This window comes from Giraffa tippelskirchi, chromosome 10 (assembly GCF_054371585.1).
Source record: "Giraffa tippelskirchi isolate mGirTip1 chromosome 10, T2T-mGirTip1v1.2.pri, whole genome shotgun sequence".
Lineage (NCBI taxonomy): Eukaryota > Metazoa > Chordata > Mammalia > Artiodactyla > Giraffidae > Giraffa > Giraffa tippelskirchi.
The window spans coordinates 110,259,878-110,277,850 of NC_137284.1; the positions used below are offsets into that span (position 1 = coordinate 110,259,878).

The window sequence follows — 17,973 nt, forward strand, 5'->3', positions numbered from 1 at the left end:
CAACTCAGGGATTGAACCCAAGTTTCCCGCATTGCAGGTGGATTCTTTACCAGCTGAGCCACAAGGGAAGCCCAAGGATACTGGAGTGGGTAGCCTATCCCTTCTCCAGGGGATCTTCCTGACCCAGGAATCGAACTGGGGTCTCTTGCATTGCAGGTGGATTCTTTACCAACTGAGCTATCAGGGAAGTCCTTATAGAGCCACCTGGAAGACAGTACTAATCCACTGCAGGACTCTTGCTCGTTGAATTCAGCCTCAGCGCTTCTCAAATCATAAAACCAATGCCAATTGATTGAAGTTGTCACATGGAGAGAAAGCCTATTTGCTGCTTTATTAATCACGTTATAGATGCAAGCACGGTATGATTTTTGGCATTCATGTTGTAATAACTTGATGAATTAAATAATAAATTGTCCAAAATGAAAGGTTAAAATAAATATTCATCATTTTAAGCAATTATTTTTTTCTATTTCTCTCCCCCCTTTTCATCTATTGCTTTACATATATCTCACAAAGTCAGGCTCCATTTGTGCCTAGTTAGCTTATCCAGAGAATTCCAGAGTTTCTGAGCAGCGTTTCTCACATAAAATATTCTAGAGTTCTAGAATATCTGGCTTCAGATTCTGCCAGGGCCACCACTCTTGCCATTACAGCAGTCTTTTCTGGTTGTTGGCTATTGCACTGGATTTCCTAGAACTTGTGAATGAACATGTACATCCAGACCAGGGGTCTGACATTGTGGTCACGGAAAATTGCTCAAACTGCCAGAGAGGAAATGATCCGTTTTCAGGTATTGATGAAAGGAGTTAGCACAGCCTTGTTGCGTTTTTAAAAGCCATAGCCCCGTAGAATCTAAGTCATCGAGAGACTACCATGTCCCTTCACCCAGGGCTTCCTCATGGGATTCTAGTGTCCACACAGATTTACTGGTCATGTTCCACGGATCACACACCGCAGCTCTGCTGTCCAGCTTCAGGACTGATCTGGTTGCCAGGAAACCCAGGGCAGCCCCACAGGGGAAAAGGAGCCCCTAAAGATAACATATTTTCTAGGGAATGTGCAAAGTGGACCTGCCAGTTCACAGTAGGGGAGTTTTATGGTCTGATGACACACACATGAAAGCCTTACACAGTTATAGCATCAGCAGGGGAAAGGCTTTCTTTCCTTCCACTTTACGGGTCCCTTTAAGGCCCAGACATTGATGATGATTAGAGGCTGGGCGAAATGTTTGGCTGATGTTTGTCCTTACCTGAACCCCACTCTCACTAATGTTCAGATACAGCTTTTACATCTTTTGTTAGACTCATCATCCTCTTTCGTCTTGATCTTGTTTAAAATGACACAAACATCAATCTCTATCCAATATATTCAGATGCGTAGACTTCTCTGCTGCGAAGCTCAGATTTAAACTCACTAGGTAAGCCTGATTTTTAAAATTATAATACGATGATCAGAAATTAATTAGCTTCACCGGCTTCATTTCTATGTTGCATCCTCGGGGCTCCCTGTGTCCTAGGAGACCAAGGGGCATTTTCAGTGTTATTATGTGTTTACTTCCTGTGGTGACCACGGAAGCAGCAACTGGCCTTCCCAGTGTTTGGACCCAGACAGTTGAAATTTGCACAGAACAGCGCGAGACTATTATTCTATGCCTGTTTGAGGGCTTTTTGGTTTTAGTTTTGTTTTTGTTTTCTATTTCGTTGATTTATAATGTAAATTTCCTGGAACCCGAAGACAGGTTTGTTGGGGTCAGCCCCTTGCATTTTTGACTGTTTTCAATAATGAGCCAGAAGCTGGTAGCCTAGTTCTCAGCAGCATTGGGATTCCTAGACTTTCATTAAGACCCAGAAAGTCCAGCAGTCACAGTGCAGTTCTCTTCAGGGCAGCCTCTGTTAGGCAACATGCTCTGCAATTCTCTGCAGTCTCTCCCAGTCTGCCTGGTTCATTAGCACTCACCTGCCTGGCTTCTGGAAGCATTGGAGTCTGGGACCTCTAATCAGAGCATGAATTTGACACCCAGGGAATGCCATCATGGGACAAACAAACTGCTCCTGTTATAAACAAACTGTTCCTCAAAGCTTCTGCAGGTAGAAGAAATGGGGCTCTTACAGATGGGCCTGTGTTCACCACAGAAGCCTGCTGCTGCTGGTGGTTTAGTTGCTCAATTCTGTCCAACTCTTGTGACCCCATGGACTGTAGCCCACTAGGCCCCTCTGTCCAAGGGATTCTCCGGGGAAGAATACTGGAGTGTGTTGCCATTTCCTCCTCCAAAGGATCTTCCTGACCTAGGGATTGAACTCCCGTCTCTTACGTCTTCTGCATTGGTAGGCGGGTTCTTTACCACAAGTGCCACTTGGGAAGCCCTTTTTACTGCTAGGCCTCCTCAGTTCCACACTGGCTCCTTCTCTGGGTGTTTGGTTCTGTATTTTCTCCATTTCTTTGTCCTTCCAAGATAGTACTCTTATTAGGTTTTTAAAACCAGATTTTATTCTCTAAAGGCATGGAGGGAACAAAGAAAAAATTAAGGTCCTCCTATTTTCAAGACTCCTAGGGGCTGATCTGAAGGAAAATTAAAGTGAGAGAAAAATTTCCCTGCTCTGTTGAATACATCCCATTGCATGGGTTAAAATGCCAGTTCTAATTCCCATTCAGATACTTGAGTCTCCAGCCATCCTCCCTACTGTTAGGTGGACTTCTGCCATCTGAAGCAACAGACACTGCACTTAACCCTGCAAAATGTATTACTGGAGAAGATGTAGTGAGATATGCAGAAGGCACTAATTAGCACCTTTATTGGCTTGGAAAGCATTTTTTATTTTGGTTTTCCTAAGCATTTCTGACTGATTCATGGAAGACATTTGGTTCTTTGGAATATCGTCCAATAGACTAATCAAATTACATTTTCACAGGGCTCTAAAATAATAACATTCTGCAGCTTTCTGTATATTTAACTCCTGCATGACCAAGATAGTAGAGGCAGTTAAAAGGGTTTGTTTGCCTTAGCTGGCAATTTATTACACTATATTCTTACAAAGAAGAGACTCTGACATTCTCCCTGACCCTCATGCTCAGAACTTTAAAGCTAGTCGCGATGCTATGCTTCTGTTCAACCAGATAGTTGTTTATTCTACAGATGCTGTGGACTCTTCTTCTCTATTCCTCTGCTGACACCCAGCCCAAGCCCTCATCACCTCACCAAAGCATGCACCCTCTTCCCATTGCCAGGACAAACACTGGAATCTGTCATTTCTCTTCTCAGAAACCGTTCATAACTCATTACAATAGAGATGGCAAATGTGAAACACCTGCTTCAGTTCCCCAATGCAACACCAGTGGAGTTATTAGTTATTATTCATGACCCTCTATTCAGGTGAACAAAGATATGGCTTCACAATTCTACTCAACACAGACCCCAGCTGCACTACCCATCCTGTCCCTGGAACCTGAGATGATACTTCTGTGCTATTTCTGTGCTAAGAAAGGGTGATATTCTCTTTCTGGATTTTAAGGCATTTATAAACTGATCACACCCTATTTGACAGAAAAATGTTTCCCTTTGCTCCCTAGCATGAGACCTTTTCTCTAGTTGTACCATCTTCTACATGCTTTCCTGCATATGTTCAGTTTGCTTCTCATTCTGTGCCTTTGTTCAAGCTCCTATTGGTTCCAGGAAATGACATTATCATGTTTTGTCTCTTTATTTTTTCAAAACTATACCTCTCTTTGATTGACTAGCTCAAGCCTCACTTTCTCTTTGGAGATTTCCCAATTTGACAAAATCATCTTTACTATGGACCAATTTTTACTAAGATATCTTTTTGTTGACTAGGTTTAGGGAAATCAGCTGTGTTAGAGATGATTCTTGCCTTAGTGAACTTTACAATTTTGTTAATAAGACTGATCATATGTTACTAATTTGAGGCGGTACAGACCGAGTGTCATAAGCATAGAACCCATGATGGATGTGACTGGTGTTCAGAAGACAATTTGAGTCTCTTAGAGCAGAGGTCAGGAAGGGCCTTACAGAGGACATGGGACTTGGGTAAGATCTCAAAAGAAGAGCAAGAGGTAAACAGAACAGGAAAGAATTTAAGACAGGAAGAACTAGATGAAGAAAGGGAATGGACTAGGGATGTAATGAGAGGAGATAAGCCTAGACAGTCTTGTAGAAAGTGGTATAGGTTATATTCGTACTGTAATGGCCCTGAAAAGTCAGAGTAACATATATCTTCTACATCTTTGCATCCTTCACCTTGCACAATTCTCTGCTTTGAATGCTTTCATTTGAAAACATTATTTTTCAAAATGTTTATCTCTAACACATTTTCTAATAATGTTTTCAAAGGGAACATCTATTATGTTTCACTGTATTTACTTTAACCTATTCCTATAACATAGATCTCAAATTTGGAACTTGATTTAGCAAGTTCTTATTATTTAAAAAATTCCTCTGGAAAGGGATAGGTTTACTCTCCAGGGACCTCTCGGAGAAACAGTGAAGAAATGTCTAAATAGTAAAAATGACAAATGAATTAAGCACCCATCGTGTAATCTATGGCACTGAGCAGAACTTTGACAGAACCTGTCTCGTGCTGTTGAAGTTGGCTCTAGTTTTTTCACTCGCAGTTATGTGTGACTGTGTTATTAAACAAAACATGATATATAAAACTACATGTCAGCTCATGCTTTTGGTGTACGTGTCTGCTCTTGTAGCATCAGGATGGTGTGCTCCACAGGCAGACAGAGATGATGTCAGATTTGTTCTCTGTGTGGTGCTGGGTTTGCCACACATCTGATCCTCTCTCCAAGCTTTCTTATGCACAGTTTTACAGTGGAATCTGGGAGTAAGGGTGAATCAGCAGCCTGAGAAGAGGACCCTGAACATCCTTGACCATGATCCCTGTAGCACCACCAGTGAACCCAAAGAGGCTCTGAATGTCCTACTGTATCTGTGGTTTAAGGAAGGTCTGTGGATCCCTTATGGAGCCCAAGCCAAGAATCTGACTTGTTTGTTTGTGAAGTTGGTGACCAAGAGGAGTTCGTCTGCACCCACTGATGGTGGTTCTTAGAAAGGAAAAAGAGAAGGAAACTGAAAGATGCCCATGAGGCTCTTTCCTGTAAGTTATCCGTGTGCCCTGATCAGATGGTTCCCTGAAGATACGTAAAAAGGAGACTGTGGGAGCACTCTGCTAATATGCCCTAATGTTTGTCAGAAGACAGGGCAGAAAGTACAAAACCATCCCTTGTGAAGACTCGGGATGTAAGTAGTATGGGCAGAGGTCCAACTTTTTGTAATTCTTGATATTCATATGGAAAGAAGGAGCAAGGGCCTTAAGGTAATTTTCATAAAAGGAGAAGCCCGAATGATTTCTATCAGTAAGTGAACCTAGGTAAGCAATGTTTCAATGAAAGAGACTTCAAAGCATCAAGGGACAAGGTCCTAGAGGGTAGATCCAGGCTCTACTGATGGCTCTGGGAAGCCAGAGAAAGTGTCACAATCACCCTAAGTACATCTTGGTCACTGGATCATTGCCATCAGCCAATACACCTTGCTGCAATAGCTCTCATCCCCAGAAAAAGAACATCTTCTTCTGTCTCCACCTCTCCTCCAGCTATCATTTTAGGCACTGCTCCCTTTTACCTCATCACTCCTCCAAATACTTTTCTGTTTCCACTTCCTCTACTCCCATTTCTCACTTGAAGGCAGTATAACCAGCCTTTCTCCCCAACTATTCCTCTGAAATAGCTCTTTTCAAGGTCACCAGTGACCTAACTGCCAAACCTAATGGTCAATTCTCATTCCTCATCATATATAACCCGTTAATGGCAGTTGACAGTGTTATCACTCCCTCCTTGACACCTTAACTTTACTCATTTTCCAGATACTTTTCTCTTGGTCCTCATTTTACTTCATGACCTTCTCCTTCTCTTCCTCCCTTGCTGGTTTTTCCATATCTCTCAGGCTTCTTCTCTGTCTCTATGCACTTGCTTGGTGATCTTATTTGAACTTCTGGTTTATCATCATCTATATTTCATCTGGACCCAAACAATTATCTATTAATTCCTGGACTTTCCCCCTGAAATTGAGACTTGTATTTCCAATTTGTACTAATATATCCCTATTTATTAGTATCTCTTTGGGTTTCTATTAGGTATTTGAATCATAGCTTGGTTCATAGAAATAAAGAAAGTCTAGAGAGAAAATTATTGGCCATAGATTTACACCAGTATGCAGTATACTGGTTTCTGGTAAGAAGAGCATAAACTTTGAAATCAAACAGACTTGAGGTCAAATCACGGTGGTTTTGGGAAAAATCTCTCAACTTTACTGGGTCTCTGTTTCTTCAGTATTTAATGAAATTAATCAATCACCTTGTTTGAGGAGTACGTCACAGTAGTTTTCAAATATGCAATAAGCACTTGATATATGATAATTATTACTTATAATAATCAGTATTATTATCACTTTTGAGACTGAAATGTATAGAGATCAGAAGCCTAGTGAGCCTCAGAAAAAAAAGAAGAATTTTCCAACTATTAAGCATTAGTTCCTTAGTCATGTCAATTTTCTAAGAGCTTAGTTTCTTATAATTTAAAATTTCTAGAGTTAAGGTAGAATGACTTATGACTTGTCAGAAAATTCTTTGATGCATCTTTTTTTTTTTTAATTTTAAGATCCAGATGTGGCCATTTTGTATTTCTACAGATACTTGATTTAAATTTAAAAATTAGCATTGTCCCACTTTAAAAAATTTAAGTTCAAGAGAACCAAGTTGTGGCCCTGAAAGCTGGTACAAGAGTCAGAAGAGCTGGAAGGGGAGGTGGTTGCCAGGGAGCTCACCAGCTCTGCTCATGCTTTGACTTTTCCAGCAGGGATGCTGATGCACAGCTTTTCTCCCAGAATACTCCCAGGGGCATCCATGCATAAGATGGACAGTAATTCATACTATAGTCTAGAGAGGCCATGTGGCTACAGAGCCAGACAGACCCATGTTCAAATCTCAACTCACTTTCCTCCTGACTGGTTACTTTGGGCAAGTTACTTAACCTTTCTGAGCTTCATTTACCTCTTTGCAAAAGTTAATAATGATGATATCTGCCTCACAAGATGGTTCTGGTAAATGAGATAATATGCATATAGAGTACCTAGCCTGTGTGCCCTTGACATGTATTAATTCTTTCCCCTCCGAGTTTTACTGAAGACACTGAACTGCCAAGTGTTAGAGGGCTTTACGAAGCATAACAGTGGTGAACAAGATGGGCCAACCAGATTCCAGCTGAATAAAAATTAGAATTTAAGGAGCCACAGAGCATCATGAAAACCAAAGAATCACCATAAGAAGCCAAGACCTGACCTTGGCCATTTCAAGACAGAGGAGGAAATCAGCAACAGGGCCATTGAAATCTTATTCCACTTCTTCATTTTATCTGAGGCCCACTAGAATGCTTTCCATGGGAGATATAGGGTCACCTGAAAGATGAGCGGGTGCTTGGATGTTGTTGCTACCTTAATGAAGAAAGCCCTAGAATTATCACTGAGAGAAGCAAACAGCAGAATGATTTCTACTTGTAGTTGGTTGAATAGTATCCACCCAAATTTCACTTCAGTATTTGAAATTTCACTTCAGTAGGTATCCTTTATCTGGAAACAGGGTCTCTGCAGATACAGTTAGTAAAGATAAGGTCATCCTGGGTAAAGGTGAGACTTAAACCCTAAATCCAATGATTGGTGTCCTTAAGAGAAGAGGAGACAACTCAGTGGGGAAAGTCAGCCATGTGAAGACAGAGGCGGAGGGTGCAAGGATGAAAAGGATGCCAGGGTTGATGGGAGCCACAAGAAAGTGACCAGGCGGGCCTCTTCCCTAGAGCCTTCAGAGAGAGAATAACCCTGCTGACACTTTATTTCAGACCTCCAGCCTTCACAACTGTGAGAGAATGAATTTCTGTTTTTAAGTCACCTAGTCTGTGGTAACTGTTTATGGCTGCCCTAAGAATGAACACACCACTCTACATCATAATGGGATTGTGGGAGTTTTTTCAGGATTTTCCCCCCAGCAGAGACTCTTTTCCTTTCTCGACTTCAGTTCCTCTTGGTTTCACCATAGTTTTCTCTCTGAAACACTCCTCATGACCTTCAGGTCTCCAGTTTCTGCTACTACTGTAGTAGTTTCCACTTCCTGGTGCAGTGTTTGGCTTCCCTAGACTTGGCATGCCTTGAGCTCATTGTGGTAAAACCAGCACACAGAGGGGCTAAGAGGATGCCTGCCTGCAGGCTCCTCTGCCCACCTCTAACTAGCTGTGACTAAAAATTGTGGTACTTGGCTACTCAGATTTTTCACCTGTGAAACATAGATGAACACCAGCCTGGCTAGGTTACTGAGCTTAAAATATGATAGATGAGGAAGGGTCTTGTAAAAGTGAAGGCTCAATTAAACTTATAAGAAGCTATTCCATTATTATTAAAAACCTCACTAAAGATAAAGACCCTGGGAAATAGAAACCATGTATGTCTGATCTCAGAGTCATTTTGTTACCCCTTCTTTCCTCCAGGTCTTCACCTCATGCCTTTATATTATTGACTTGATTCAGAGGAGGAAGGGCCATGATTTGTCTTAAGTCCTGAGAAGTGAAGCTTCTAATACAGTTACTGACAACCCCAGAACTGGTGCCAGACCTCCCACTATAAACTGGGAAAGATGAGATATCAGAGGGATCTGAAATTCTGGCTATATTTCTTAACTTCTTGTCTTTTCTTGAGAATGAACTATCAATAACAAAGGTACTTAAATTCAACTTATTGGCAAGCATCTTTAGAGATTTTGGCATCATGAAACTTTCATATTTAAAAAAATATAAGCTTGGCAAAGGAGGAAATTTTAATGATATACCTAGATTTTAAAGTAAAAATTCTTAAATTTAAACTGGCTTGTAGCAAATGGTCAATCTTAATTTAAATGACAGTGAAGAAAGTGAAATAATTAAAACCAGCCAAGTAAATAACAATTAGACTAATAATTTTCCCTCTAGTCATTAAATTCTTGTTTTATGTCATTTTTACATACGTTATTTAGGGCATTTCATCAGTTTTAAAACACGCTTTTTTCACATTTTAACATCTATGAAATCAGGATGTGTGTGGTAGTCTGTGTGGCCTATCATAATGCCTTATTATAATCAACATGGATGGTTGTTTTGTTTTCTTATCTGAGTGGTACTTAAAATGTGGGTGCATTTTACAATTGATTAGTGTTACATTCTAGGAAATACCATATTTGATTTGGTGAAGATGGAAACTGTGAGACCTGTAGATAAATTTCTTTTTCTTTTTATAATGTTCTTATCAAATCTCTATGTAACAAGTGTGCCACATTTTCTGCCTCGGAAATGCATACTTGATATGTGCACTGTTTGCTATAGAATTCAGTCATTTGTTGTTTTTGAGAATAAATGCATCATTAGAAAGAGAAGATGTAATTTTAAGACTGAAGGGTAGAAACTAGATTTAGAAATAAAAATATAATACAGTGTAAGGAAATATTAAACAGTTTCATTTCCATAATCATATCCTTGCAAAATGTCTTTACAGACCCAGCGAGTTTTCTGTTAAGAGTCTGAGCTAACAACATGGGCAAGAGTTCTGGTTTCCAGTCCCCGATCTGCTGCTTGATAACACCTATCCTTTCTGAACTTGTCTTACCTATTACACAAAGTGATTGGGTTAAATGGTTTCTGAGATCTGTTTCATTTCTAGGAACCTCTGATAATTCTCATTTTTAAAAGATTTAGTCAAACAAAGATTTTAATACATCTCCTACTCAGGTCCACAAAACATAACTGTTTCTGGGTTCTCTTGTCTTACCAATGTGGTCGATGACTGGCTGAAAGTTTTCATTTACAGAGACACTATAAAGAAACAAAAGTATTGTGAGTCAAACAACAAAACTATGCTAAATTACTTTTTAATTAAACAGACCAGAGAAAATGAAGAGCTAAGCTTTATGACAAGAGGACTTTAGGAAATCAATGAACAGCTAGGGACTGGAATAGTATTATTCTATTTTATACTTTTAAGTGGATGTATAACTTTTGCAATAAAAGATTAGTCCTTCAAACACCCAGTTAAAATGGAAATTTCTACATGTCACACCTTGTCCCAGAAGGGTTACCCACATGTTTTCATGGATCTTTGCAAGAACAATGTGCAAGGGCATAAAGAAACACTTACAAGAATCCAGAGTCCAGCCACTGCTGAATAATTTCTTGTTTGGAATCTTCTACAAATGAGAAACAGACCAGTCAGTCAAAGCATAACCAGGTGAAGAGATATCACCCCATTATTTAGCCACTACCCAATAGGTCCATTTCCTAGTATTTAATCACATGTTTCTATAAGCAGAGTCATTTTTCCCCCAAAGCAAAACTTCCTGTTTTCCATAATTGGCTTTTCCTGAGAATAAAGTATAAACTTGCCAAAAGACTATAACTTAAAGAGAAAGAAAATGTGAAAAGGAAAAAAAGAGCAAGGGATGTTAGAATAATTTTTAAATTACCTGATATGATGTAAAGGCTGAAAAAGCATGGGAGATTTTTGCCTTTCTCTTGTTGAATATAAATCATGTGGAGCCTCTCCTTACTGAATCACATTTACCTGAGGCAGCTAGCCAGTGACGTTCATTTGCAAGGAGTTCTCTGCCAGGTTAGAAAGTAAATTTGCATTCGTTCTAGGGGCAAATTGCACTACAGTCCCAGAATTGCCAAAGGCACCCTGTGTTATAAAAGCACCAGTCTTTTAAGGTGGATCTTTGTCACTGGCTCAACAAACTAGTCAAGAGGCAAAAAGGAAAGGCTATAAAAGCAGTTTTTCCTGTAAATATTTGTTTCCTTTCCTGTTGGTTATAAGTTACTCTGGGCTTATTTTCTCCGACTTTATCCTAAGAAGCAGTAAGATACCCAAATTACTCCCTCACAAGGTGTCTGGTGAACCAAAAAGGCCAAGGGGACATGAGAGGTGCTTCATCTTCAACTGAGTTACTGTGACGTGATAGAATAAATTGGTGGTGGCAAGGAAGAAAAGCCATCAAACAGTAACATCATAAGCAAACAAATAAGAAATCATAGTGAAAAGACAAATGTTTTCTTACTTATTACTCTTTAAACAATTAAACTTAGTAGCAGCACCTTGTGCAAGACCTGCAAATAAGAGCCTTTCAGCAAGATGTTTGAAGTCCTGCAAGAAGTCTCATATCTCTGGCATGAACTCCACAGTTTTGGGGTCCTAGGAGACTTAGAATGAGAGGACATTGGAGTGGAAAGGAAGCAGAGTTCATTCTTTAGTTGGTCTGTTTCCATTAAGAAGGTTTGTTATTTTAAGTGTCTGTAGGTGAAGTCAGATGTGCCCATTTCATAAAAATTTTTGATTATCATACCAGCAACACCGGCATCTTCACAGTCAAGTCCTTGTTCCAAAATCATTTGCCCCCAGCCCAAAGCTCCACATCCCTCACCACTCACAGTAGGTTGGTTTCAAATAGCCCTGATGGCCTGTTCTCACCCAGCATGGGGGTAGTGAGACTGCGGCCCTCCTCCTCAGAGCCAGGGGGCAGCTGCTCATCCAGGGGAGCCCATGCCCGCTTGGTGGACTTCAGGATGTCTCTCCTGCTCTTTTCCTGGCCTCCTTGTGACTTCTCCTCCATCATAAGAGAATAATTCAGCATGCTAATTAAAAACACACACACACAAACAAATTAGACACAATGAGTTCAGCTTCCAGGCTTGGTTCAAAAGAGGGAGAGGACCAGAGAGCTCACAATCCAATGAATGAATCCAGCTTCACAATTTTGGGGAGCCTGGCTCATTTATCCAAGCAAGTTCCCTGCCTCAGTGCGAGAACTGTTTCTTTCTCAGTTGGGACACAGCTGGAGGCCAGGGACTAACATGGCCTCACCCTTCATCAGGCCACATCCACACTATGAAAAATTCAATCTAGTGGTCTTGGAAGTGGATGATAAGGAAAGAAACTGGACTGGAGAGTGCCTCCAACCAAGGAGAAAATTTAAAAGCATTGATTAACATAATAAGTATCCTACAAATCTTCCCAACAGTTACATCTATAATGATATGTTTAGAGACCCAAAATGTAAAAAATGAGGAGGGCGTTGGCAACAGATCAATCTGGCTGAATCTCATCTCTGCAACTTATTGTGTGGCCTTATACAAATTACATAATTTCTCTGCATTCCCTTATTTTTAGCTGGGTGTAAATTGTACTGAATTTTAATAACTTTTAACCTCAGCAGAATATTTATTATGTGCTAGATTCTATGCTGAATTCTATAATCTGTTATTTAATTTAATTGTCAGTGAAAGAAGTAATCTAATTGTCACAATTCTGTAGTAAATTTAAGAACAGTGGAGTTAAATTGCATACCTAAAGTCACACAACAAACAGGAGTCAAACCCAGATTCTGGACTCCAAACATGCTCCCATGACTATTAAACTGTGTTATGCGGCTTCCCTGATGGCTCAAGTGGTTAAGAATCTGCTTGCAATGCAGGAGACACAGGTTCAATCCCTAGGTCATGAAGATCCTCTGGAGGAGGGCATGCAACCCACTCCAGTATTCTTGCCTGGAGAATCCTATGGACAGAGGGGCCTAGTGGGGTATAGTCCATGGGGTTGCAAAGAGTCAGACACGACTGAGCATGCAGATTCATGCTCATCTGCCCTAAAGAATGATTGAGACAACTGGGATATTAATAAATATTTTACACACATGATACAAGAAATATAGCCTGCCCCCATCATTTCATTTGGCCTTTATTAATATCATTGTGACCTTTATTAATATCTCCTATGATAAGAAAGGAGACAGAAGCCTAGGGCAGTTGTGTAAATTGTTTAAAATCTCCAGACTATCAGCACATTGAAAACAAGGGCCTTCTTTACTAGCTGGCTGTCAGTATTTGAATTATCAGCAGATAGTAGGTGCTAAATAAATATGTACAAAATTAAAATAGCAAGTGCAGCAATCAGAGAAGAAAAAGAAGTAAAAGGAATCCAAATTGGAAAAGAAGAAGTTAAACTGTCACTGTTTTTAGATTCTAAGATACCACATATGGAAGATCCTAACAATGCTACCAGGAGACTTCTAGAACTCATCAATGAATTTGGTAAAGTTGCAGGTTATAAAATTAATACATAGAAACCTGTTGTATTTCTATACACTAACAACAAAAGATCAGAAAGTGAAATTCAAGAATAATCCCATTTACCATTACCTCAAAAAGAATAAAATACCTAGGAATAAACCTACCTAAGGAGGCAAAAGACCTGTACTCTGAAAACTATAAGATGCTGATGAAAGAAACCAAAGAAGACATAAACAGATGGAAAGATATACCATGTTTGTGGATTAGAAGAATCAATATTGTCAAAATGACTATCCTACCCAAGGGCAATCTACAGATTCAATGCAATCCCTATCAAATTACCATTTGATAATTTTTCACAGAAAATTACCATTTCATATTTTTCGCAGAACTAGAACCAAAAAAATCTCAAAATTTGTAGGGAGACACAAAAGACCCTGAATAGCCAACACAATCTCAAGAAAGAAAAACAGAACTGAAGGAATCAGGATCCCTGATTTAAGACTTTTCTACAAGGGCTCAGGGCCGGGGCAATGGGATGACCCAGAGGGATGGGATGGGGAGGGAGGTGGGTGGGGGGTCCAGGAAGGGGAACACATGTAAACCCATGGCTGATTCATGTCAATGTATGGCAAAAACTATTACAATATTGTAAAGTAATTAGCCCCCAACTAAAATAAAAAAAAAAAAAAAAAGACTTTTCTACAAACCTGCTGTCATCAAAGCAGTATAGTTCTGGCACAAAAATAGAAATATAGATTAAGGGAACAAGATAGAACACCCAGAAATAAGCCCATGCACCTCTGATCAATTAATATATGACAAAGCCGGCAAGACTACACACTGTTGGAAAGACAGTCTCTTCCACAAATGGTGCTGGGAAAACTGGACAGCTACATGTAAAAAACATGAAATTAGATCATTCTTTAACTCCATACACAAAAATAAGCTCAAAATGGAGTAAAGCCCTAAATATGAGACTGGAGACATAGAAGTCTTGGATAAAAACATAGGTAGAACACTTTCTGACATAAATCGCAGCAGTATCTTTTTCAATCCGTGTCCCAGAATAATGGAAATAAAAACAAAAATAAACAAATGGGACCTCCTTAAACTCAAAAGCTTTTGCACAGCAAAGGAAACAATAAACAAAACAAAAAGACAGCCCACAGGTTTGGAGAAAATATTTGCAAATGATGTGACCAATAAAGGTGCTGTGCTGTGCTGTGCTAAGTCGCTTCAGTCGTGTCTGACTCTTTGTGACTCTATGGACTATAGCCTGCCAGGCTCCTGTCCATGGGATTCTCCAGGCAAGAATGCTGGAGTGGGTTGCCATTTCCTTCTCCAGGGGATCTTCCCCACCCAGGGATCGGACCCACGTTGCTTATGTGTCCTGCATTTGCAGGCAGGTTCTTTACCACTAGTGCTGCCTGGGAAGCCCTGACAGATAAGGGATTAGTCTCCAAAATTTACAAACAGCTCATGACGCTGTTTATAACAGCATCAAAACAAACAACCCACTCAAAAAAGTGGGCAGAAGATCTAAATAGACATTTCTCCAAATAAGACATACAGATGGTAAATGGGCACATGAAAAGACGCTCGGCATTGTCAATTATTAGAGAAATGCAAATCAAAACTACAATGAGATATCACACCCCACACCAGCCAGAATGGCTATCATAAAAAATTTCCACAAACAACAAATGCTACAGAGGGTGTGAAGAGAAGGGAATCTTTTATACTTTTTGGTGGAAATGTAAATTGGTACAGCCATTATGGAGAACAGTATGGAAGTTCCTTAAAAAACTAAAAATAGAGCTACCATATGACCTTGTAATCCCACTCTTGGGCATATATCTGCAAAAAAACATTATCCAAAAGTATACTTGCACCCTAATGTTCATTGCAGCACTGTTTACAATAGCCAAGGCATAGAAGCAGCCAAAATGTCCACTGACAGAGGAATGGATAAAGAAGATATGGTATGTGTCTACAATGGAATATTAGCCATTAAAAAGAATGAAACAGTGTCATTTGCAGCAACATGAATGGACCTTCACTCCATGTCATACTGAGTGAAGAAAGTCAGATAGAGAAGGAGAAACATAGCATGACATCCCTTATATGTGGAATCAAAAAATAAATGATACAAATGAAATTCCTTACAAAACAGAAAAAGATTCATAGACTTAGAGGATGAACAATGGTTGCTGGGGGTGAGGAAGGATGGGGGAAAGGGATAGTTAGGGAGTTTGGGATGGACATGTACACACTGCTATATTTAAAATGGATAACCAACAGAGACCTACTGTATAGCATATGGACCTCTGCTCAATGTTATGTGGCAGCCTGAGGGGAGGGAAGTTTAGGGGAGAATGGATACATGTATACGTATGGCTGAACCCCTACGCTGTTCACCTGAAATTACCACAACATTATTAATTGGCTATTCCCTAATACAAAACAAAATGTTAAATTAAAGTAACAAAGCTAGAGTACAAAACCATTAAACTTGACTAAATTCTTTCCATGCATCTACCTGAAATTATGTTAGTTTATTCTTCAATTTTAAAGAAATGACTGAATAGTGAAATACCTACTTCAGCATCATGTCTTAAATCCCTAAACTTCTGCACAATCACTGATAATATGACACAGAGACAATCATTCCTAATCAGTGTTTTAACAAATCAAGTTGTTCAGATTATTATAAACATTTGAATATTTTTATTTAATTACAGATGAGCATTCTAAGAGCAAGTGGCAATAAGAGTCTTTTTACATGCTTTATATACTAAAATTCTGTTGATCACTTGTATAAATAAATAATTATTTTTGCAATAATAAATTACTGCAAAAATTATTTGGGATGACTGCTAACTTTATGTTTATAAAGCAATTATTAAGAAATCTCAATTAATTAAAAATAAAGGCAGAAGGTGGACAGTTAATATCTATATTAATGGTAGGCCTTTTAGCCAGCTAATTTTAGAAAGTGAACTTAGGAATGTCTTATGAGAGCAAATAAATGTTTAAAAAAATTTCAATGATAACATAAGACAGAAATTATACAGAGATGATTATATTTCTAAACTCTACAGAATTATTTCATATGCTAGAACCCATAATATGGCAAAATAAAATTTAGAAACTACATTTAATTTTAGTTATTTAACTTTTGAGTAAAAAAGTTCTCTCTGGCAATGCTTTGCATTTGGATGTGTGAATTATAATTAAAGCATCAACTCTGACACTGCAAAATCTCACAAGGAGGAAACCCTCAAAATCATGCTCAACAACATTCATGAAATATCAGACTCAGTAGAGGATCAGGGTTTGAAGAAAAGAATAATGTATTACAAAACAGTAAGATTCCCCTAGTAATCTTGCTCCTTCATTGACCTAGCAGAAAGTCAGTTTCTGTTTAGCAAAAAGATTTTGCTTTGTAGTGGGAACAGGAGGTGTTAAGCAGCTCTGACCTCAAATTGCTGTTTCTGTCCTATAAAGTGGAATTTTCACCTACCGACTACTTTTTCAAACCTAATATCGTAAAAATCATCAAATCTTTAGATCAAGGTGCTGCTTTATATGTATGTCCCCCAATTTCCTTTCTGCAATGACATGTGTGACCTCAGCCACTAGCCTTGCACAGCCAGTGAGGATATGCTCCTTGCCAGCTCAGTTGTACTTGGCCTTAGAATAGGAAAAAGCCTGCCAAGGAAAGTGGGAACCCTTGCTAAAAGCAAGGGTCAGGGACTGGTTTGTAAAGAAAAATTCTTTTGTTCCCTCTGTTTTAGTGGATGCTTTCCCAGTTAGTAAACAAATCTGCTTCTGGAAATGTATTCTCTGATGCTTGAATGACCTTGCTTTGGCATCATCCACTGGCTTGACCTCCAGGGCCGTCTCTTGGAAAAGAACACAGGTCAGGCACGATGGTGCTTATTTGCTTCAGTTCTGTCCAACCCTTTGTGACCTCATGGAGTGTAACCTGCCAGGCTCCTCTGTCCATGGGATTTCCCAGGCAAGAATCCTGGAGTAGGTTGCCATTTTCTCCTCCAGGGCGTCTTCCCTACCCAGGGATGGAATCTGTGCCTTCTGCATTGCAGGCAGATTCTTTACTGCTGAGCCACCCAGGAAGCCCCACAGATCAAATGGCAGGCTCAAATAGTCCAGTGGACTGACAGGGCAGGAGTTATGGCATGTGGCCTCTGCTGACTCCCCTAGTAAACCCTGTATCCCCAGGACCACTTGGAACCTAGGTCTTGCCAATTTTGATGTACCCAAAGTGAATTATCATTCTTTGTGTTGTCTTTTGTGCTTGAGAGATCCTTCTCTCTCTTCAGATTCCTTATCTTCTGATCATTGTTGTTGTTGCTTAGTCACTAGGTCCTCTCACTCTTTTGCGACCCCACGGCGGGTAATTTGCCAGGCTCCTCTGTCCATGGGATTTCCCGGGTAAGAATATTGGTTAAGTCGCTAAGACATGTCCGACTCTTGTGACCCCATGGACTGTAGCCCACCAGGCTCCTCTGTCCATGGGATTCTCCAGGCAAGACTATTGGAGTGGGTTGCCATTTCCATCTCCAGGGGTTCTTCCCGACCCAGGGATTGAACCCAGGTCTCCTGCATTGCAGGCAGATTCTTTACAAACTGAGCTGCAAGGGAAGCCCCAAGAATACTGGAGTGGGTTGTTATTTCCTTCTCCAGGTTGTCTTCCTGCCCCAGTGATCAAACCTACGTCTCCTGCATTGCCAGGCAGATTCTGTACTGCTAAACCACGGGGAAGCTTTATATTCTGATTACAATGTCATTAATCTGTAT

General features: G+C 39.8%; 1 protein-coding gene and 1 long non-coding RNA gene across 3 annotated transcripts in view; one reads left to right on the forward strand and one right to left on the reverse strand.

Annotated features, from left to right (window-relative positions):
- Window positions 1-17,133, reverse strand: part of ITPRID1 (ITPR interacting domain containing 1) — a 99,013-nt gene extending 81,880 nt beyond the window's left edge. Inside the window, exons 1-4 of one of the 2 annotated variants that reach the window (XM_081531117.1) lie at window positions 17,126-17,133; window positions 11,552-11,715; window positions 10,226-10,274; window positions 9,860-9,903 (exon numbers count right to left, since the gene is read on the reverse strand). In XM_081531117.1, the coding sequence (XP_081387243.1) occupies window positions 9,860-9,903; window positions 10,226-10,274; window positions 11,552-11,715; window positions 17,126-17,130 (262 nt within the window). In that variant the 5' untranslated portion in view covers window positions 17,131-17,133. Of the gene's footprint in view, window positions 1-9,859; window positions 9,904-10,225; window positions 10,275-11,551; window positions 11,716-17,125 lie in introns of those variants that run through there. The other variant, XM_081531116.1, reaches the window with a different exon arrangement.
- On the forward strand, window positions 699-9,723 carry LOC145522348 (uncharacterized). The gene is made up of 2 exons (XR_014065993.1): window positions 699-790; window positions 9,587-9,723. It is a non-coding gene; the product is annotated as an uncharacterized LOC145522348 (long non-coding RNA).
- Window positions 17,134-17,973: the final 840 nt, after the last annotated feature.